Genomic DNA, 24338 nt, shown 5'->3' with positions numbered 1-24338 from the left:
ATATATATATACACACACACACGCAGATTTCATCTCCTAGAATTGGAATGTAGATCCAGAACTTAATAAATTAGATGTATCTTTACTATACTTAACATATTGAAATCAACGCAGCACTTAAAAATAAAAATCATTCTCATACATCAGGCCACATGGTCATTGCATTCACAGACAAAACTCATGGCTGGCTATCCTGTGATCATTACTATGATTCAAACAGTAATATGACTCACTTGTTGGTGCTGCCTGAGGAAGTTTTCAATCTCCACATGAACTCTGACCTCCTCGTCCATCTTTTCTTTAACTTTCTGTAAGCAGATTTTGATAGACTCAGTTTAGGGCAGAATTTTTTATAAAGTAGTCTAAAGTTCAGTATATACATTTTTTAATATCAAACACCGCTATATATATATTTATATTATAATTATAGAGAGAGAGGCTGGCTAATGGCTATTACACCATATTTCTTTGATTATGTTGATATAAAGGACATCTGTGCCTTTCCCCCTTCCCTTTTTTTTGTATATTTATAGAAAATAGAAATCTATATAGCTTTCTAGAATTTTTTTTTGTTATTTTACATACATCCTATTACAGCATTAAACTATTTTCCAATGCGACAGCATTTCATTAACACAAATATTTACTGAATCTGTGTAGTCCCCACGTTATAGCTTTAAATGAACAATTTTACCCTAAGGCTCGGTTCACACTACCGCGACTTGGGATCCGACTTGTAAGCCCTCAAGTCGCCCCAAGTCGCCCCAGAAAGAGATTCACATTACAGTGAATGGGAGCGTCTTAATAGACACTACTGAAGTCGCTCCGACTTCAGAGCGTACTCCCTGTACTACTTGGATCCGACTTTGATCCGACTTCAGCCTATTGACTATCATTGAAGTCGGATCGCCGTCTCGCATGATCCGACTTCGGCATGCGACTTGTGCTCAAATGATCTTGAGGGGAACTTCGCGCCAAATTTTAAATAAAAATCCGGCATGGGTTCCCCCTCCAGGGGCATACCAGGCCCTTGGGTCTGGTATGGACCTTGAGGAGAACCCCCTACGCCGAAAAAACGGCGTGGGGGGTCCCCCCCAATCCATACCAGACCCTTATCCGAGCACGCAGCCCGGCCGGACAGGAATGGGGGTGGGGACGAGCGAGCGCCCCCCCCCCTCCTGAACCGTACCAGGCCGCATGCCCTCAACATGGGGGGTTTGGTGCCTTGGGGGAGGGGGGCGCGCTGCGGCCCCCCCCACCCCAAAGCACCTTGTCCCCATGTTGATGAGGACAAGGGCCTCTTCCCGACAACCCTGGCCGTTGGTTGTCGGGGTCTGCGGGCGGGGGGCTTATCGGAATCTGGGAGCCCCCTTTAATAAGGGGGCCCCCAGATCCCGGCCCCCCACCCTATGTGAATAGGTATGGGGTACATGGTACCCCTACCCATTCACCTAGGGAAAAAAGCGTCAATAAAAAACACAGTACACAGGTTTTTTAAAATAATTTATTAGGCAGCTCCGGGATCTTCTTCCGACTCCGGGGGTCTCTCCGGCGTCTTCTCCCGGTGTCCGCATCTTCTGCCGGCTCCACCGCTATCTTCTGGCGCTCTTTTGCCAGCGGTGGTCCGGACTTCTGGATCATCTTCTTCCCTCTTCTCTTCCAGAGATGTTGACACGACGCTCTCCCCAGCCAGAATGGTTTCTGTGCGCTCTGCAAGGGACTTATATAGGCGGTGACCCCGCTCCCTTATGCCGTCACAGTCCCTGGGCATGCTGGGTCTGTGACGTTTTAGGAGGCGTGGTCACCGGGTGATGACCACGCCCCCTTATGACGGCACAGCCCCAGCATGCCCTGGGACAGTGACCTCATAAGGGGGCGGGGTCACCGCCTATATAAGTCCGTTGCGGATCGTTCAGAGACCATTCCAGCTGGAGAGAGCGTCGTGTCAACATCTCTGGAAGAAAAGAAGAAGGCAGAAGTCCGGACCACCGCTAGCAATTGAGCTGCAGAAGATAGCGGAGGAGCCGGCAGAAGATGCGGACACCGGGAGGAGACGGCGGAGAGACCCCCGAAGTCGGAAGAGGACCCCCGAAGTCGGAAGAAGATCCCGGAGCTGCCTAATAAATTATTTTAAAAAACCTGTGTACTGTTTGTTTTATTGACGCTTTTTTCCTCTAGGTGAATGGGTAGGGGTACCATGTACCATGTGAATACATAGGGTGGGGGGCCGGGATCTGGGGGCCCCCTTATTAAAGGGGGCTCCCAGATTCCGATAAGCCCCCCGCCCGCAGACCCCGACAACCAACGGCCAGGGTTGTCGGGAAGAGGCCCTTGTCCTCATCAACATGGGGACAAGGTGCTTTGGGGTGGGGGGGCCGCAGCGCGCCCCCCTCCCCCAAGGCACCAACCCCCCCCATGTTGAGGGCATGCGGCCTGGTACGGTTCAGGAGGGGGGGGGGCGCTCGCTCGTCCCCACCCCCATTCCTGTCCGGCCGGGCTGCGTGCTCGGATAAGGGTCTGGTATGGATTGGGGGGACCCCCCACGCCGTCCTTTCGGCGTAGGGGGGTTCCCCTCAAGATCCATACCGGACCCAAGGGCCTGGTATGCCCCTGGGGGGGGGAACCCATGCCGGATTTTTATTTAAAATTTGGCGCGGAGTTCCCCCTAAAGATTCATACCAAACACAGTGGCGGGGATCCAAGTCGGATCCCCGTTCATTGAAAGTCGGATCCACAAGTCGTGTTGAAGTCGGGTTGAAGTCGCGTTGCAAAGTCGCGTTGAAGTCGTGTTGCCCCGTGTGAATCGAGCCTAAGGGCATTTTGATATGTGCACACAAGTGCATTTACATCAAACCCAGAGACTTATATTACAGGAACCTACATTGTGTGCAGGTCCATTGCACAGATACAGTGAATAGCGCCTGTGTCTGTACAAAATGCTCACCTGAATCTCCATCTGTAGCTCTGACTCCGCTATATTGCACTTTGTCTGCGTCTGAGATATTTGAAGCTCTGAGTCCTTCTTCACATACCTGCCTTCCATGTTGGTTTTAGCTTTCATTTCTTGTAGCTGATCTTTGAGGTATGCGATTAGTTCAGTACGGCTCTGGGAATATGAAATGTTAAGCACGAAAAGTCTAAGATTCTAAAGCAAAGTTTATTACTATTTATTCCTGAGGTTGACAGGCTTGTGTGGTTTCCTAGTGCCCATATACTGTAGATGAGACTTGTCTGGACTGGGTGACAATCATCTCATGTTTATAGCTACTTTCAGTCCTAATTGGGCTTTTTGTCCTAGCCATTAATAGGCTGATATTACTCACAGATGTCAGAAAAATATTTGTAAAGAGACACACACCCAAAAGTATGGGATATGGAAGGGGCGAAGAACCGATTCTACTGTGAGTATTGTACTAAGCATTACTACTGTGAAAGTGTATATAAAAGCATTCATTATATACCATTAGTTTATGACTGCTAGATTAGTTCTTTCATTCCACTCGGCTTTCAAATAACACATTTAATATCCAATAAGACAGAGGTATACAGAAATCGCTTAAAAAAAATTTTGACAATCGTATATACAAAATACTTCCTCCCCCTTTCATGCCATTAAGTGACTATGTATGGAAAAGCAACAAGACTGTCAGCTTGTGAAATATCACTATACCGCACATTGTTTACTTAGAAGTAGACTTTATGGAAAAGCAGAAGAGTAAGATGTCAGATGTGTTTTATCACCATAGCAGACAACAGTGTGGTTACTTCAGTAGGTACATTCGAGTTAAAATGAACCTAAACACAATGCAAGAACTATTGGCACATTGCTCTGAAAGCAACTCGTATGCTTTATGTGTTGCCTATCCTTTATAGAAGGGAACACATACAGTATCCCACATAAGTGAGTACACCCCTCACATTTTTGTAAATATTTTATATCTTTTCATGTTACAACACTGAAGAAATTACACTTTGCTACAATGTAAAGCAGTGAGTGTACAGCTTGTACAACAGTGTAAATTTGCTGTCCCCTCAAAATAACAACACACAGCCATGAATGTCTAAACCGAGTACACCCCTAAGTGAAAATGTCCAAATTGGGCCCAATTAGCCATTTTCCCTCCCATGTGACCTGTTATGCCCCGTACACACGGTCGGACTTTGTTCGGATATTCCGACAACAAAATCCTAGGATTTTTTCCAACGGATGTTGGCTCAAACTTGTCTTGCATACACACGGTCACACAAAGTTGTCGGAAAATCTGATCGTTCTATACGCGGTGACGTAAAACACGTACGTCGGGACTATAAATGGGGCAGTGGCCAATAGCTTTCATCTCTTTATTTATTCTGAGCATGCGTGGCACTTTGTCCGTCGATTTGTCTACACACGATCGGAATTTCCGACAACTGATTTTGTTGTCGGAAAATGTTATATCCTGCTCTCAAACTTTGTGTGTCGGAAAATCCGATGGAAAATGTGTGATGGAGCCCACACACGGTCGGAATTTCCGACAGCAAGGTCCTATCACACATTTTCCGTCGGAAAATCCGACCGTGTGTACGGGGCATTAGTGTTACAAGGTCTCAGGTGTATATGGGGAGCAGGTGTGTTGAAGAAGGAGAATCTGGACAGCCGCACTCCGATACAAACGCCTTTATTGTGTAAAATAACAAAAATTCATATAGCAGCAGGGTACAGGATTAAATATTTGACACGTTTCACACTCTCAATAGTGCTTAATCATAGCTACTCAAGTGTGAATGGGGAGCAGGTGTGTTAAATTTGGTGTTAACGCTCTCACTCTCTCATACTGGTCCCTGGAAGTTCAACATGGCACCTCATGGCAAAGAACTCTCTGAGGATCTGAAAAAGAGAATTGTTGCTCTACATAAAGATGGCCTAGGCTATAAGAAGATTGCCAAGACCCTGAAACTGAGCTCCAACACGGTGGCCAAGACCATACAGCGGTTTACCAGGAGAGTTTCCACTCAGAACAGGCTTCGCCATGGTCGACCAAAGAAGTTGAGTGCATGTGCTCAGCGTCATATCCAGAGGTTGTGTTTGGGAAATAGACATATAAGTGTTGCCGGCATTGCTGCAGAGGTTGAAGGGGTAGGGGATCAGCCTGTCAGTGTTCAGACCATACACCACATCAAATTTGTCTGCATGGCTGTGGTCCCAGAAGGAAGTCTCTTCTAAAGATGATGTACAAGAAAGCCCGCAGTTTTCAGAAGATAAGCAGACCAAGGACATAGATTACTGGAAACATGTCCTGTGGTCTGATGTGACCAAGATAAACTTATTTGGTTCAGATGGTGTCAAGTGTGTGTGGCGGAAAACAGGTGAGGCGTACAAAGAGAAGTGTGTCTTGCCTACGGTCAAGCATGGTGGTGGGAGTGTCATGGTCCGGGGCTGCATGAGTGCTTGCAGCACTGGGGAGCTACAGTTCATTGAGGGAACCATGAATGCCAACATGTACTGAGACATACTGAAGCCGAGCATGATCCCCTCCCTTCAGAGAATGGGCCACAGGGTAGTATTCCAACATAACGACCCCAAACACACCTCCAAGATGACCACTGCCTTGCTATAGAAGCTGAGGGTAAAGATGATGGACTGGCCAAGCATGTCTCCAGACCTAAACCCTATTGAGCATCTGTAGGGCATCCTCAACCGGAAGGTGGAGGAGCGCAAGGTCTCTAACATCCACCAGCTCCGTGATGTCGTCATGGAGGAGTGGAAGAGGACTCCAGTGGCAACCTGTGAAGCTCTGGTGAACTCCATGCACAAGAGGGTTAAGGCAGTGCTGGAAAATAATGGTGGCCACGCAAAATATTGACACTTTGGGCCCAATTTGGACATTTTAACTTAGAGGTGTACTCACTTTTGTTGCCAGCGGTTTAGACATTAATGGTTGTGTGTTGAGTTATTTTGAGGGGACAGCACATTTACACTGTTATACAAGCTGTACACTCACTACTTTATATTGTAGCAAAGTGTCATTTCTTCAGTGTTGTCACATGAAAAGATATAATAAAATATTTACAAAAATGTGAGGGGTGTACTCACTTTTGTGAGACACTGTATAAGTAAGAGCAGTGGTAGACATTCTTTCACCCAGGGCAACTCAGTTTGAACAGCCCCCCCCCCCCCCCCCCCCTCCACTGAAGAGGATGGTGTCAGTAGGGCAGCGGAAAGTGTCAGTAATTTATTATTTTTTCAAAGCGGCTTCTCAGTCTGCCCTTACTCCCCAGAGGTGTGTTCTCAGCAGGCTCCCACTCTCTTTTTTTTTTTTATTCTTTATTTAAACTTTTCTATCGATTGGCAAAACTCCCACTCTCTTCTGCGCACAGTAGGCTGCTATTCGAGAAAGCAGAATCCTCCTCCCAGCAGCTATAGGGACCCTTGCTCCTTCTGACAGGTGTGACACTTTAGTCACTCCTCTCTGCAGGGACATTGCTATGCATGTGAAAGACCCACCCATGAGTACCATTGAGTGATGTAATGATGTGGCATGCGGTGTGGTAGGTGTGACCAAATTGCGGTGACAGTGGAAAAGGCTTAAAGGAGTATGCCTAAATAAAACCGGCGTCTACTCTTTTCTGGGTCAAGAGAGCATAACAAAGTGCAGGGGTCAGGAGTGCAGACTAGCACAATTAAAATGAATAAACTGTATTTATTAGCAATCCTTAGGCCCCTTTCAGACTGGGGCGGTAGGGGGCGTCGGCGGTAAAACAGCGCTATTTTTAGCGCTGTTTTACCGCGGTATTCGGCCGCTAGCGGTTCGGTTTTAACCCCCTCGTATAGCGCGGCTATAGCCGCGGTATAGCCGCGCTGTCCCATTGATTTCAATGGGCAGGAGTGGTTTAGGAGCGGTGAATACACCGCTCCTTCACCGCTCCAAAGATGCGGCTGACAGGAGATTTTTTCTTCTCCTGCCAGCGCACCGCTTCAGTGTGAAAGCCCTCGGGCTTTCACACTGAACAAACAGCGGAGGCTGTTTAGGGGCGGTTTGCAGGCGCTATTTTTAGCGCAATAACGCCTGCAAACCGCCCCAGTGTGAAAGGGGCCTCAATTTCACAAAAAAGGCAAGAAAAAAATAAACTATAAAGTCTGTGTGCCTATGTTTATAAAATAATCCCTAGCCGCTGTATACACATATACATACATATATATATACACACACACACATACACTATATATAAAGATCACTGTGCAATAGAATTAAATATTTGCTCACCCAGCACTAAGGGCTTGTTTACATGTGAGATCATTGGTGGTAAAACTAGGCAGTTGAGCCATAATTGTATGTGGCCCTTTGCTTGCCTTTATCCAGTCCCTGGGGCACTATTTCTCCCACTGATAGGAGACACTATTCTGCCTACTGACACCAACAATGGAGCACCATTTTTCCCACTGACACCAACAATGGGGCACCATTTGTAATTTCATCTCCCGCCCCTTTTTTCCTGAACTCTCAGACAAGCTTTTTAACTTCAGCACTTTGAAGGGCTGTAGAGAAGAGAAGAGAAAACTGCAGATAAACAGGTACAATTTAGGTAGGAGGATTTGTTTCATCTCTGTATCAGCTGAGGCCAGTCACTTCACTGGGCATATGTAAGGATTTACAACCACTTTAAATGACATGGTTATCACTAGAAGATAATACCTTTTGTTTTAACTATTGTCAAGTACAACCAAGTCAGCAGTAAGGGTTTAACACTCGTGGCAAGTTATGCTGCTCCTCTGAAAAGTGATCCAAGCTTGGATTGCTTTTCAGAGGTGTTAAGCAGGCAGTGACGGTGTGATATGATGCCTCCTCAACACCTGTTTTAGCCCCTAAATGGCACACTACCAACCAGGTGCATTGCATGCAGTTGCAGAGCTGTCAATTCACTTGAATAGCTTTGCTGCCTTTGCAGCTTTAGGTGGAGTGGTTGGGGAGCAGTAAAAATGCTGCACAGCCACATATCTTTACACCTGCCCCTTCGCCCACCATAAGTGTAAAGAAGCATAGAAAAAAAGTGAACCCACAAAGCACAGTACCTCCAATATAGTCCATCAAACAGCACATAGACATTTTAATAATTAATACAAAACCCGTCAATCGCATGTGAGCAATCACATGCACAGTACTCAAATGCTCAACTGACTACAGTAGAATATCAATGCACTGTACCTGTACTCTAAAAGTGCTTCAGCAGTGAGCAGTAAAACATCCATTTGGATCAAGTCTTGGCATCTTCTGCTGGCTTGTGTCCCTGCCCACCTATCAGGCCTGTATGAGGTACAGATCTGATAGGTAGGTGGGCGGAGACATAAGCCAGCAGAAGATGCCAAAACTTGATCCGGATGGTTGTTTTACTACTAATTGCTGAAGTACTTTCAAAGCCCAGGAAGTGCTCCAAAACCCCTCAGCTCTGTGCTACAGGTTGTGAGAAGGCCAGAAGACACTAAAGCCTACAGCTTCAGTGGTGGCATCAGGGCAAGTCTCATGCCTGTCAGTAAGGTCCCCAGCTACCAGTGTGCCCCCCTTTGTCCTGGCCCTAGCTGGAAAGAAGGCATCCTCAGCTCCCTCCTTCTGTCTTGTAAAGTCACGCACCAAGTCCTCCAAGCATCAGCATTCATTGCTTATGATCAGATGTAGCTTTCCTTGTGCTGCAAGAACAAGAGCGCTGCACTTGCAGGAAAGAGGAGAGGAGAAAGAACACAGGCCTCACCCCCTCCGGCTCTCTCCTCCCTCCCAGCACTGGGCTGACAGGAGTAGTGATGCCTCTCTCACTACTCCTGTCAGCAACAGCACCCCTCTAAATGCGGGGCCCGGGGCACATGTACCCCCTGCCCCCCGTTTTGGCCCAGAGTAAGAGAAAGAGCGACTGGAAATCAAGGGTCCTGTAATGATTTTGGTTTGTACCCAGCTTTTCAAACTTCTCTTAAATTTATTTTCTTGTAAGCAATGAGATAAGTGAACTTTTCTGTGTACGAGGCTTTGTTCATGTCTGCCCCTTTTGGGTGTGTAGTGGGTTCTGTTTTCAGAAAACTATGTGTTAGTGTATGTAAGAGGCACAATGCACTACTCTCACAACTGACCTTAAAGACATTTTAAGCCTTCCTACCTGCAGATTAATTTGTTTTATGGTGTTATTTATTCCACTGAATCAACAATCTATGGTAGAGTAAATCTTCACATTCCTGTGTCAGACATTTCAGTTTCTGTTTAAAAATGTGGCATGGCTCTGCACAGGGTTAAGGCTATTTATTATTATTTTAAATGATAATAATAATAATAATAATAATAATAATAATATGTGCACATGATTTTGCAAGTAAAAGAAAAGTTCTTTTTTTTTTTAAATTTTTTACAGAGCATTGCACCTGCGATCAGTGGATTGTGGGTAAAATGTCAGGCTCCTGCACACTCTCCCTCCAGCATTATGTCCGTACCTCTGTATGGGCTTTCAGTTACAAAGCTGGGGGAAAAGTAAATGGACTACAATGGTGCTGATGAGAAGATGGGACTTGTAGTTTCTTTATTCACAGATTCCTGTGAATGAATGATGTGGCTGTGTGGTTGGAGCTCTGCACAGCTACACCATTTTAAAATGTAACATCAGGTGTGGGGCTAGGGTTGCCACCTTTTCTTTAAGCCAAACCCGAACACTTTAGCGGTGCAGAGCAAAAAAAAATTTAACATACTCTATAGCAGTGGTCATCAACCCTGTCCTCAGGGCCCACTAACAGGCCAGGTTTTATGTATTACCTTGGGGAGATACAGACTAGAATACTGCAATCGCTGAGCAGCAAATGATATCACCTGTGATGTATTTCAGTTATCTTGCAAACCTGGTCTGTTAGTGGGCCCTGAGGAAAGGGTTGGTGACCACTGCTCTATAGGATTGTAAAAGACCTGGGACACTTTTGGGCGCTCCAAAGAGAATAGTAATGTGGCGTGCATAGTGCCCCCTCACCCTCCTATCATGCACTGTTCTGAGCTACATTCCTGAAGCTACATATTGTGTGGACTGAAACCCGGACACATGATTCAAAACCCGAACTGTCAGGGTGGATCCCAGACAGGTGGTAACCCTAGTGGGGAGAGGATCTCCAGCTGCTGTTACAGAGGGGCAAGGGAGGGTGCTGCATAGTAACATGTTACTAAAAGTGAACTTGTCCTTTAAAGTATGAATTCTGTGTGTAATCTAAGAACTGACACTTCCGTGAAAAAAACAATATATCCCACAATCCCTGGCTCTCTCAGTCTACTGCTCTTCAGGTGAGGGCTAAACCATAATTAGATCTAACAAACAGGCAGAACAATTAACAGAGAGATCACCATGCATTCTTTCATCACATTAGCATTCACACATCTGTTTTGCAACACAAAAGAAATGGCAAGACAAGCACTGCACACTGTGACCTAGAACAAGGTAATGAATCAATTTGTCCATTTATCAAACAGGAACAAACTAGGTGAATGACAACATGGACATTGATCAACCATGACACTACAAACTGCAGCCACAACATGTGAGCCCATCACTACAAGGAAAGGCAAAGGACACAGGGAAAAGAACTACACTAATACCTAGTTAAAACATTTGAAAGTGTACAATGTCTTTAAACACCACTGTGAACAGGGCCTTACTAACTGACCCCATACATGATATATTAAAAAGCATCAAACTGCTTTCAAGTAACATCATCGCTCAAACCTTTGTATTACCTGCAGTTCCACTTTTTTCTCCTGTCTTACATCATGCAGCTGCTTCTGCAGTGCTTTGACCTTTTTTCTCCCTTCCTGTTCTCTATGAAAAAAAGCAAAGTGTAACTAATGCCAGAATTAACATATTAAAGCCAACATCCACAAATTTGTTTAAGCGGAGTTCCACACATTTTTTAGTTTATTAAAAGTCAATAGCTACAAAAAGTGTAGCTGCTGACTTTTAATAAACAGACACTCATCTGGCCCACAGTCCAGCGATGCGGGCGCCCGAAGCCTCACTCCTCTCCCCATCCTCTCCTCTGCCCTGGAATCACTAGTGTGGGCACCCAGCTGTGACAGCTTGCGGCTTCACACTGCGCTGTCCTGATTGGCCGAACAATCTTCTGATTTTGATTGAACCTGTCATGTCTTGTTTTTGTCACGTTTGTCTCACTGTGTGATGAGTAAGGATGCGGGTCCTCGGGCCAGCCCTGAAAGTCTTGGGAAGGGGTGGACATGGCCTTTTGGCTTAGTTCGCCCTCTCTCATGGGGTCTCCCTTCGGGGGAGCCCCACCTAGTACTTGGGTGGGTCCTGTTTCGGCAGGCCCTCCAGAGAACGGGGTCTGTCTGGTTTCGGCCAGATAGACCATTGTAAGTACCTTTGTCCCCGCAGGAGCCTAACGCCCCGGGGGATCAGGGAATTGGCACGTCTTGTGTACCCGTGGCACTTTTTTGTGAACACTCTTTATGTGTGTGCACATTTTTTATGCACCGGGTGAAGTTTTTGGGTGTGTTTTGCACGCCATAGGCTTTCAAAAGAATAAAAATCTTCTGAGGCCTGTGTCCAAAAAGATTGCAGGGAGGGAGGGGGAGAGGAGGAGTCGCCTAGGTGGCGCAGGGGGAAGTGGGAGCTGGGTACCTGTCAAAACTAGGTACTCACTGCCCCCCCCAAATTGACATGCCAAATGTGGCATGTCAGGGGATTAGGAGTCCGTAAAAGTCCTAGAAAGAGAAGTTCCATTTTTTGTTGGAACTCCGCCTTAAATTGCATGTCTACTATTGAAACAAGCATTATTATACCTGTGTACATTAAATAACACCCTTTGCATCCAGTGTAATATATGACAGATGCCGCTCTAAATCTCTTCCTATACCTGTTACTTGGCACAAACTGGGGGAATTTACAGAGCCAGTCACACTGGAAGTACAAAACAGGAATTATGTGTACAATAATTAGGTCCAACTTTTTTTGTTAACATCTCCCTCTAGTGGTATGAAGCAACACTTCACCGATTTGACATGCTTCTGATCTAAGATAGGCAGGTGTCTGAAGAGGAAATGATATATATAAAAAAAAAATGTGCTCAGAAAAATTTAACCAACAAAACAACCATATAAAAAAAATGACAATCTGGCTACATCCCAGTAGATAAGATTAGAGTGGGGATTTATAAATATAAATAGTCCCCATTGTAGTCATAGCATACCGTCACCCCAGGGATAAAGAATAATCAACCATAGGGGTGTGTTCCTCTGAATTAAGTTTAAGCATACAAAAAGAATTCTTTAAAAAGGGACTACCGGTATTTAAAGATAAAAAATTCTTTATTGAAAAATCCACATAATACTAGCAATCTATAAATATACCAAACCTCCACCTACAGCTAAAAATAGACAATTGTCTTAGGGACACAGTTGGCCACCACAAACAGACATACAGGCCTCTCAGATATCATACACAGCTAATTCTCTATATTGGGTACTGTGTTATAAAGGAATAAACTTGTGCGGTACTATGTATAATTTTAAAGAAAATATAAACCATCAACCTACAGTGAAGTCAAAATAAACTCAGAAAAGGAAAAATATATATAATAAATGTATAGTGGCCATGAATTAGCTACAACCACTTTGTAGTGTACCCAAAAAACACTGCATAATCAAATGTAAAAAGAAGAAATAAGAGTGGTGCGCTTATTCAATAACGTGCCTTGAATTAATATACTTAAAGAATGAACATGATAAGTATCCAAAAAATAAATGAATGTGAATAAAAGTCCAACTAAAGCCCAATGGTAGGAGTCAGTTCATATAAAGATAACATCTCATAGGGGTAACTTGATAGAAGAAAAAACAGACAGCACATCAATCCAAACATCAAATGTTATATTTATAAATTGGCCGCTCACCTCCAAAAATTACTCAAAGGTTCAAACAAGGCTCATCAGATAGTCAGATAAGAAATCCTGCTGATGGATCTGTAAAGACATCCAGGTCCCAAGCGAAGACGAAGAACTACGTCCAGATCTTAGTATCAACACATCTTGGGAAACTCCATATGAAGAAGAAACAGCTCGCTCCAAGAAATGCTACTTCTTGTATAAATGGCACTCAAAAGGAAACAAAGAACAGCCATAGTGCAATATTGCCAAATAAAAAGTAAATTTATTAAGTAAAAGAAGCTGCTTACATCAAGTAAAAATAAAAATCGCAGTAAGAAACAATGGGAGTAGTGACACACTTGCCTCCTCACCGCACTTCCATAGAACGCCACCGGAAATGATGTCACAAGGCTCCACCCGGCGCGTTGCATCACTGGTCATGTGACTTACTCAGAAAAAGGAGCTTAGTGACAAGTGCCGGGTATTTATACCCCCTCTAACCAATGGGTAAGCCTTAGTAACAGTTGAGTCATCAGTTCATCTGTGTCCAATATAATTAATTGGCCAATAAGAAAAAACATCCATCATGGCCAGAGAAAACTGCCTAGCAACCGAAAGATGATAGGTTGCACACAATACAATGAAATGAAATAAATTAAATACAACACTAAAAGGCGGACAGACATGGAAAATTTTAGACATTCAGTATGCAAATTGATACAGAGGTATTTTTCGTACAAGATTTCCCAAAAAGGAATATTGAAGAGAAAAAACTAAATAAAAAATATATATAAAATATACAGAATAAGAATGAGCGAGAGAGAGGATGATAATGGTGACATCTAGTGGGCAAAAAACAATAGTGCTGCCACATGTAGAAAAACAAAAAAGAAAGGTCAGGAAAGCCGCAGTTAATGGCAGGATCAACGACATCTACTTATTCAAAAAGAGACTACTATACAAGTGGTGCATTTATTCAATGCTTCTAGAGCATATTATTATTATTTTTTGTACTTTGTTGTTCCACCATCATTTTTACATTGCCCTAAACATTAGAATTTGCTACTGTCAGTTTGTCATTTATACTACCCATACTCAGTGTGTGGGGGTGGGAATTTGAGTGAATGAGGAGGGTTCATGTGGAGTGTCTGTTATTTCATCATTACTTTATCGCCTGGTGGAGGTATATAGTGGTTATTTGCCATTGTGGGTGGATATTTACATGTTTTTATTAATACATTTTTCCATTTTTGCAATCTTCTAAAGCCTGTGTGTTCCTCTCTGAAAAACCCTTTCCCTAGACCCTCTGGTCCTTTTTTATATGTGCTGCCACATGTAGTTTATATAAACAATTATAAACATACTAAGTAAGTATGAGAGGATGACATCTAGTGGACAAGAACAATATCACCACCGAAAGGATACTTAAAGGGGTTGTAAAGTTATTTTTTTTTTTTTTTTTAAATAACAAACATGTTATACTTACCTTCACTGCACAGAGTGGCCCCGAACCTGGTCTTCTGGGGTCCCTCGGCGGCTGTTTCAGCTCCTCCCCGCAAGCATTTACCACCTTCATGCGAGCTCCCTCGCACGGTGGTGAGTGCTTGCGGGCGCGCTCCCGTGATACAGCCGGCGGCTATAGCCGCTCGCTGTATCACTCGGCCCCGCCCCCCGGCGCGCCGCGTCATCGGATGTGATTGACAGCAGCGCGAGCCAATGGCTGCGCTGCTTTCAATCCATCCACTGCAGCCAATCAGCGACCAGGCTGAGCTGCAATGAAGCTGACGAGGACGAGGAGCGAAGATTCGAGGCGTCAGGTAAGTAAAACGGGGGGGCTGGGGGCGGCGGTACTGTCAAAAGTTTTTTCACCTTAATGCATAGAATGCATTAAGGTGAAAAAATTTTTACCTTTACAACCCCTTTAATATATAAAAACATATAAAAATGACCCGGAATACTCATACATACACCAAACAGTGGTTCCATTGCACAAGACTAAAGGAGATAGATAAGTAAATAGGAATGGAAATGAAAATTAAAAAATGAACATCTAGCAATCAGAAATAAAAACAATTAAGGTCAAAATCAATGTTTAACCCTTGAGGATTCATTTCAAAAATCCATTTAGATGATTCACATTTACTCAGTGTTTTAACTCTATTACTCCCTCTCCAGTGGGGTTTATACCTTTCAATTGCCCAAAATTTCAAAAAATTCGTAAAGGGGTTTACTAAGCATAGTGCCCCTAGACATGTTCCCCAATTCCACTCACAGGACCCTTCAGTATTGAAATTTTGGGCAATTGAAAGATATAAACCCCACTGGAGAGGGAGTAATAGAATTAACACACCGAGTATATGTGAAGCTAAATGGATTTTTTAAAGGAAATCTTTCCATCCTCAAGGGTTAAACATTGATTTTGACCTTAATTGTTTCATTTCCGATTTCTAGATGTTCATTTTTTCATTTTCATTTCTATCTCTATTTACTTATCTATGACGTGTAGTCTTGTGCAATGGAACCACTGTATGGTGTATGTATGAGCATTCCAGGTCATTTTTATATATTAAAGTGGATGTAAACCCTATGTCATCCTTTCTAAACTACTGCCATAGGGGTTATCTATAAGGATATACATACCTCCTGCATGTATCTTTACCTGTCAAACGTCTCCCCTCTGTCTGTTATTAGACCCGAAAACTGCATATTCTGTGGGTGGGTCTGTTGTCTGGAGCTCGGTGGGTGGAGTCATGATGTCAGTAGATTCCCCGCCCACCTCTACACTCTCCTTGTCAATATGCATTTTCTCCTGTGCATTTCTTACACTGAACTTCTGCTATGATCTCTAACATCCAGTGAAAAGACAGGAAACTAACCACATGACTTCAGCATGCCAAATCATGCTGAGGTGTGGAACAGCCAATCCTTGCAGAGCTGCTGAAGAAAGGAGTGGGAGGGAATTAAAAAATAATGCATGTCTTAGGCCCCTTTCACACTGGGGCGGTTTGCAGGTGTTATTGCGCTAAAAATAGCGCCTGTAAACCGACCTAATACTGCCGCTGCTGTTTCTTCAGTGTGAAAGCCCAAGGGCTTTCACACTGAAGCAGTGCGCTGGCAGGAGAGAAAAAAAACTCCTGCAAACAACATCTTTTGAGCGGTGAAGGAGCGGTGTATGCACCGATGGGGCAGCGCGGCTATACCGCAACTATACCGTCGCTGTAGTGGCGCTATGCGAGCTGTTTTAACCCTTTTTCAGCCGCCAGCGGGGGTTAAAACCACACCGCTAGCGGCCGAATACCGCCGCTAAAACGACGGTAAAGCGGCGCTAAAAATAGCGCTGTTTTACCGCTGACGCCCCCACCGCCCCAGTGTGAAAGGGGCCTTAGGCTAGTGCACGAGATGTAAATCACCTGTCACTCACAACAAGGGGGAGGATTTGACAAAGTTTTTCTCAGTTTGTCAAGATTTATCTCACTGAACAATAAAAGAGGATTGCTCAGACATGGATTAACTCCATCTAGGAAATCTTATACTCTACAGCAGGGATATGCAATTAGCGGACCTCCAGCTGTTGTAAAACTACAAGTCCCATCATGCCTCTGCCTCTGGGTGTCATGCTTGTGGCTGTCAGAGTCTTGCTATGCCTCCTGGGAATTGTAGTTCTGCAACAGCTGGAGGTCCACGAATTGCATATCCCTGCTCTACAGTATGATATAAAAAAAAAAAAAATTTCGGGTTTACATCCACTTTAAGTATCCTTTCAGTGGTGATATTGTTCTTGTCCACTAGATGTCATCCTCTCATACTTACTTAGTATGTTTAGAATTGTTTATATAAACTACATGTGGCAGTACTATCGTTTTTTGCCCACTAGATGTCACCATTATCATCCTCTCTCTCTCGTTCTCATTGTGTATATTTTATATTTTTTTTTATTTAGTTTTTTCTCTTCAATGTTCCTTTTTGGGAAATCTTATACGAAAAATACTTCTGTATCAATTTTGTTTTAGTGTTTTATTTAATTTATTTCATTTTATTGTATTGTGTGCAACCTATATCTTTCGGTTGCTAGGCAGTTTTCCCTGGCCATGATGGATGTTTTTTCTTATTGGCCAATTAATTATATTGGACACAAATGAACTGATGACTCACCTGTTACTAAGGCTTACCCATTGGTTGGTGGGGGTATAAATACCCAGCGCTTGTCACTTGGCTCCTATCCCTGAGGAAGTCACGTGACCAGTGACGCAACGCATTGGGTGGAGCCTTGTGACGTCATTTCCAGTGGCGTTTTACAGAAGTGTGGTGAGGAGACGAGTGTGTCACTACTCCCATTGTTTTACTGCAATTTTTATTTTTACTTGATGTAAGCAGCTTCTTTTACTTAATACATTTACTTTTTACTTGGCAATATTGCACTATGGCTGTTCTTTGTTTCCTTTGAGCGCCATTTATTCAAGAAGTGCCATTTCTTGAAGCGAGCCGTTTCCTCTACATATGGAGTTTCCCAAGATGTGTTGATACTAAGATCTGGACGTAGTTCTTTGTCTTCGCTTGGGACCTGGATGTCTTTACAGATCCATCAGCAGGATTCCTTACCTGACTATCTGATGAGCCTCATTTGACTTTTGGGTCAATTTTGGAGGTGAGCGGCCAATTTATAAATATAACTGTTGATGTTTGGATTGATGTGCTGTCTGTTATCTCTTCTATCAAGTTACCCCTATGAGATGTTATCTTTATATGAACTAACTCCTACCATTGGGCTTAAGTTGGACTTTTATTCACATTTATTTATTTTTTGGATACTTATGTTCATTCTTTAGGTATATTAATTCATGTTACGTTACTGAATAAGCGCACCACTCTTATTTCTTCTTTCTATATTGGGTACTAATTCAGTCATAATTGAAGGGAAGCACAAAACCGCAGGGCAGTCCGCTCAGTAATCCAAGCTAGGTATTGGTTAATATCCATATTACGGACTCCAGTCAGATGACCATTGAAAATTAGTAATGCCTGCTTTACATGCGATATATAACATCTCCTAATAATACAATCCATATAGATTGGGTACTGAACTGAAGTAAAGGTATCCCCCTGGTGTATAGGGAAGTGTGTAGGCTGTCCAAGAAACTTGGGTCACGAGTGAAACGCGTCAGCATGGTGCCATCACGCCTTCTGATGTGAGGGCACGGACTATCCACCTATCAGACAACACCCTCGGTATCATGTTGCTTCTCTTGGGAGACTCTGTAAGCACTTGTGAGACTCCTGGACACATCCCAGCTGTATGAGAGCGATGACACACAGCACTGTGTGTTCAGTGGACACGCTGACCATCAGAGGAAGGTATCTCCCTATCTTCTATGGCTCGGACATAGCCCCAAGATGGCTGTAATACCTGTCCTACACTTAGGACCCGGACAAGGCGGATTTCGGACAAATGGTGAAGTGGTAAGACGTACATGACCCATTGGGAGTTACATATATGTATATACACCCACCTGAACTGGTCAGAATCCATTAGCCCGTCCCCAGCTGCTACCGTCAAGTGGCCAGCCTACACACTTCCCTATACACCAGGGGGGATACCTTTACTTCAATTCAGTGTCTAATATATGTGGATTGTATTATTAGGAGAATTTATATCTCGCCTGTAAAGCGGGCATTACTAATTTTCATCTGACTGGAGTCTGTGATATGGACTCTGCATAGTAACCAATACCTAGCTTGGATTACTGAGCGGACTGCCCTGCGGTTTTGTGCTTCCCTTCAATTATGACTGAATTAGTACCCAATATAGAGAACTAGCTGTGTATGATATATCTGAGAGGCCTGTATGTCTGTTTGCAGTGGCCACCTGTGTCCCCAAGACAATTGTCTATTTTTAGATGTATGTGGTGGAGATTTGGTATATTTCTACATTTATAGATTGCTAGTATTATGTGAATTTTTCAATAAAGAATTTTTTATCTTTAAATACCGGTAGTCCCTTTTTAAAGAATTCTTTGGGAATTTTCCTTCTCTCCATTTTTTATAATCTCAGAAAAAATTAGCAGAACTTACTATTGTAAAAGCTCTCACCTGTCTATTGTGCTGTAGAAATTTGCCTTTTTCTCCTTTTCCATAACAACAGCATGCTGTAGGCTCTGAAATGATCCGGTGGTTTCCAGCTCCTTTAGCATATCTGTGATGATATCTGCTGCAAATTGCCTGTTCGAGAAAGAACTAGAACTTGTGTACCTGCTATTTTTAAGGAGTACACCAAATTAAATAATGTGCTGAATGCTTTTGTTATGAAGGGAGACCTACATTATAAAACTAGCATTCACCTTATTTTTTTTCGTAGTTTTCCCACATCAACAAGTCTCATCAGCTAGAGCAGTGGTCTCCAAACTGCAGTCCAAGGGCCAGATGTGACCCTTTGCTAGCCATTTTCTGGCCCTTGGGGCACTGTTCCTCTCAATGACACCAGTTATGAGGCACTATTCCTCCCACTGATACCAACAATAGGACACTATTCCTCCCACTGACACCAATGACGGGGCACTATTTCTACAATAATACCAATAATGGGGCACTACTCCTCCCACTGACACCAATGATGGAGCACCATTTCACCCCAAAATACCAACAATGGGACACTACTCCTCCCACTGACACCAATGATGGGGAACTATTCCTCCCACTGATTCCGCCAATGGGACACTATTACTCCCACTGACACCAATGATGGGGCACTACTTCTACCCATAATACTAATCATGGGGCACCATTCCTCCCACTCGCACCAATGATGGGGCATCATTCCTCCCACTCGCACCAATGATGGGGTACTACTCCTCCCACTGACACCAATGATGGGGCACTATTTCTCCCCATAATACCAATGATGCTGACTATTGCTCCCACTGACACCAACAATGGAGCCCTATTCTTCCCACTGCCAACAGTGATACAAATGATGGGGCACTAGTCATCATCAGCATCATTGGTATTATGGGGAGAAATAGTGCCCCATCATTGGTGTCAGTAGTACCCCATCATTGGTGTCAGTGGGAGAAATAGTGCCCCATCATTGGTGTGAGGGGGAGGAATAGTGCCCCATGATTAGTATTATGGGTAGAAGTAGTGCCCCGTCATTGGGAGGAATTAGTGTCCCTTTGTTGGTATTATGGGGAGAAATAGTGCTCCAACAATGGGACACTAATTCCTCCCACTGACACCAATGATGGGGCACTAGTCCTCCTCCCACTGACACCAACAATGGGACACTATTCCTCCCACTGACACCAACAATGGGACACTATTCCTCCCACTGACACCAATGATGGGGAACTATCCCTGCCACCGACACCAATGATGGGACACTATTCCTCCTTTTGACCACAGGTGCTATGTAAGTTATTTACTACCACTGACCACCAAGCCAAAGCATTGTTTTTGAATATCGGACATTTGCTATCCCTACTGGCCACAGTCTGGCCCTCTAAAGCCCGAAGAACAGAAGACTGGCCCTATGTTTAGAAAGTTTGGAGACCCCTGAGCTAGAAGATAATAAACAAATTGGTTTGTTATTTTGTTTATTATAAGGTTACTGTTAGGGCTCACCTGTCGGCCTGCACTTTCTTCAAGTTGTCAGACGTTAACGGACTTTGCCTTACTGCTTTGGTAAACTGTTCATTGCTTATTTTTAGCTTTTGACTTGTTTCGTGCACCTGATCCTTTAGGTCCAGGAACTTGTTTGACAAAGGAGGGGGTGTTAACTGACGACTGGAATGTGAGCCAATCAGCTCCTCAAACCTCCCTTCCAGCTGTCTCTGTGTCTTCAGAATTGTGCCAACCTCATTTCCAACCATCTGAAATCAGACAAAAATAAAAGATGATCAATATAACTGTACCAGTTTCACTTTTACTGAAATGAGAGTAAAATATTTTCCCCAAAAAGTGTATTTATGAGTTTTATTCAGTTACGATGCAGACAAAAAAAGGAGACGTCCAGGGTCAAATAAGACATTAGGGTGAACAAAGAAGAACAGACAATCAATATGTACCTTCCGTGGATGGGAGGATAAAGTAAATATTCCACAGTATATTTACAGTAACGTGTTTGCCACTTACTTCAGTAAAAACAACAGACTCAAACTGTAGATGTATACAAGAAGTACATGAATAGAGACATACATGTGAATTACTGTAATGGAAATTTGTAAGTTTTGTATATAATTGTATTGTATTTTGTATGTATTGCACATTGCCCTCACTGTGCAACAGCACTAATAATGTTTTCAGTAAATGTTTACATTCTTTCGAGTCCTGATTAGAATAAGCCTGCCTATGTAACGCCCCTTGTTACCATAAACCTACAATTGTAATATTAATGTGATACCTACGTAATCATGTGCATAAAAACCTTCAATTGCGTCATAATAAAGCAGAACAGTAATTTGGAAAGATGCTGAGCGTATCTTTTGTGTCTGTTCCCTACTGCAGTAGTTATTATTAATTTGGAACCACTAATCAATATGAGGATAGGAGTTGCCTATCATCAATTTAACCGAGTCAGCATGGCGAGCTTTGCCTTAGGAGTGGATTCCAGGTGACCCTGAGTATCCGAAACGAGGAGCTTGAGACGATCCGGGAATTTCTGATAATCAGCCGGCTAAGGTAAGCCTTTTGCTTACATTTGAGTTATCAGACTTCCTCGATCGGTAAGGCATTTTCGGGACAAAGGGTACCTATTTTACTCCCCTTAATCGAACTGTATTGATTGGTGGTTATATGTTATGTTGTCCCTGTCTATTGTCCATCGGAGTGTTATAGATAAGAGAGGGAAGAATAGTGCTGTTCACAGGTATATGTAGTACATCTGCTAGATAAAGTAGTTTAGAGGCAAGAGGGTATAGGCACAAGTAGAGAAGAGAGAAGACTGGCCAGTCATTATGGGCATTGAATTAAGTAAGGGAATGAAGGGTAAGAGACCCTCAAAAATGCCCAGCGCAAGAGGAGCGCTACATATGAACCAAAGGTGCGGTTCCGCCTATACTGAGCCCCTAGATTAATGGTTAGAGTGGACAGGGATCCACATTGGGTAACTGGGTTACCAAAGTCCACAGGGACTAAGAATCATGTAGAGTAAACAGCTAGAGAAACAGCTATCTATGTGAGCAGGATGGATCAAGGGTGACATTAACACTAGACAGAAAGGGACATTTTCATGTTAAGTTGTGGGATGAATTTGGAGTCAGGCACTATAACTATTAGAGTCAGAAACAGAGAAATGAGAGTTAAAACAGAATACTTTATATGTTGTCAGAGAGGGAAGATGGGATGAGCACTCTGGCTGCCCGTCTGATCATAGAAGCTAGATATAAAAGATATCTGAACAAAATAAAGAAAGTAGAATTTAGACAGGAAAATATTAATGAGAGTTAAAAGAAAGTGAGAGAATGATATGCATGTGTTGTGCACAAATGGGAAAAATGTAAGCGATTTTAGAGAGATATTGGTGTATGTGTGTGCGAATGCTGGGACCTTTAGTTCTATTGCTTGTGTGTGTCATGTACGCAGATGTGACCCCCTCCTTTGTGCTCTCCTGAAAGAAATGTGGCTGGGATGAGAGGTTAGTGATAAGCTGGAAGGACACCATGCCAATTCCAGTTTTTTAGACAAAACATTTATAACAAAATGTGCCGGGTTAACGAATCTAATGGTAAACAATGTGATCACAATTATTTTGAATCTGTTTTCCAAACATGGTAAAATGAAGGTTACATTTAACCGTGTATTACACAAATTGAATATCCTTTGATAGTGGATTTAAAAAGGGAAATTAAGTAAAATTAAGTAATAATGAGTATTAATTTCTAATATGAGTTTAACAATTATATAGATATATTGAAACTGGTTTAGACAACCTTTGGTTGGAAATGAAATCCAGGTTATTGGGGAAATTTGTAAAAATGGGATTAGTTTAGATTAAGATAACAATTTTGTAATTTTACATTTATACAATAAGCCCTTATTGAGAGAAAAAAAAGATTAAGATGAGGTTGTTATTTTGAATAAAGCTGCCATAATATTTAACAAAGCCAAGATGGATGGGATACATAAGAAGTTCTTCTATAAAAATGAAATTTTAAGGTTTTTGATAATAACTTGATGTGCGGTCCATGATGTAAGAGTAATATTAAATAAAATTTAAATATAACAGACCCATCACATCAAGTTCACACACCCTGTTAGGATAGATGCTGCCTGCAGCCAGTTGTTTTATAGTTTTTGATGCTTTCTGGTCCATCATACAGATTCTTGGTCCTTTTGTTTTTATTTATTTTTATTTTTGAAATCCAAAGCAGTATGTGTGGATTGTGAAATGATGTGCCCCTTTTTCTTGTAAGTGCAGTGGTATAAGCAGAAGAATAGTTTGGATTTATGGGCATCTCTCCATGACCGCAGGGTATTGTTATCATTTATTATAATATTGCCAGGAAGAAGTTGTCTTTTGAAACATGAAACTGGAGTTCTTACACAAACAGTGTGATAGAAAACAAGCCATTGTAATATATTTATGCAAGCTGGACCCAGTAATGAAGGGTTCACCCCGATATATCAGAGCTGTAGCTTTTATGCAAAGGTGCTATTAGACAAAGTTAGATATTGTTTTGGTCAAACATTTAATTTTTAATGGTCCGACATTCTGCACAGCAAATATACAGCTAACTAAATGTTTGTCTAATGAAAGGTTTAAAATATGAGTTTGTTTATGTACAAATCTAACAATGAAAAATGCGTACATTTGAATCCAGCCACCTTATTGCCTCTATTAGAGGAGGCTGGAGACAAAGGAAGACACGTGTGTTAAATAGATGTGGGAATCAGCTGCTGTGAGCCCAGTGCAGGACACACTCCCTGAAGACCCAGATATTACATTTTTTGTAGATTTGAGTATGCAGTTTATCACCCAGAAGGATACTCTGTATTCAAAGTCATTGGATCCTTTTTCCCCAGCTCAAGAAGCAGAGCTCCATGTTTTAGCAAAGCCTGTGAGCTATAAAAAGAGTGTATATTTATATAGATAGTCGAGATATAGAGAGCTTTTGGTTCCATTTGAAGGGCCAGAAGTTTGTTTTTACTTCGGCAGGTAAACCAACCAAGCATGCCAAGTTAATTTGATCGGCTGTTTTCAGCCTTCCAGGTTCTTGCTGAGGTAGCCATATTAACTTTCACACATGGAAGCAGACCAGGTGACTAAGGATGCTGCATTTACAGCCCCGGACACTTGATGGGTCTGTGCAACTCACAGATTCCACCCTAGTTCTGGCCCAGTATAGCTGGGATTAATAATTAAACTTTAAGGACCCCAGAACGAGAAGAACAAGTGGTCCACAGGGGGCAACTTCTTATGAAACAGGACTTTGGAAAAGGTGATCATTTATGTCTGCCACTAATCAATATGAGGATAGGA

At 42.9% G+C, this 24338-nt stretch overlaps 1 protein-coding gene across 2 annotated transcripts in view; it reads right to left on the bottom strand.

The window, feature by feature from the left end:
• Positions 1 to 24338, bottom strand: part of DRC9 (dynein regulatory complex subunit 9) — a 53003-nt gene that overhangs the window by 12153 nt on the left and 16512 nt on the right. For both annotated transcript variants that reach the window (XM_073626543.1, XM_073626542.1), the window contains exons 3-7: positions 20483 to 20730; positions 18956 to 19084; positions 10728 to 10809; positions 2945 to 3106; positions 234 to 308 (exon numbers count right to left, since the gene is read on the bottom strand). In XM_073626543.1, coding sequence (XP_073482644.1) covers positions 234 to 308; positions 2945 to 3106; positions 10728 to 10809; positions 18956 to 19084; positions 20483 to 20730 — 696 coding nt within the window. The remainder of the gene's footprint in view (positions 1 to 233; positions 309 to 2944; positions 3107 to 10727; positions 10810 to 18955; positions 19085 to 20482; positions 20731 to 24338) is intronic.

The sequence above is a fragment of the Aquarana catesbeiana genome, linkage group LG04 (genome assembly GCF_042186555.1).
Source record: "Aquarana catesbeiana isolate 2022-GZ linkage group LG04, ASM4218655v1, whole genome shotgun sequence".
NCBI lineage: Eukaryota > Metazoa > Chordata > Amphibia > Anura > Ranidae > Aquarana > Aquarana catesbeiana.
This window is presented reverse-complemented; position numbering and strand designations above follow the sequence as displayed.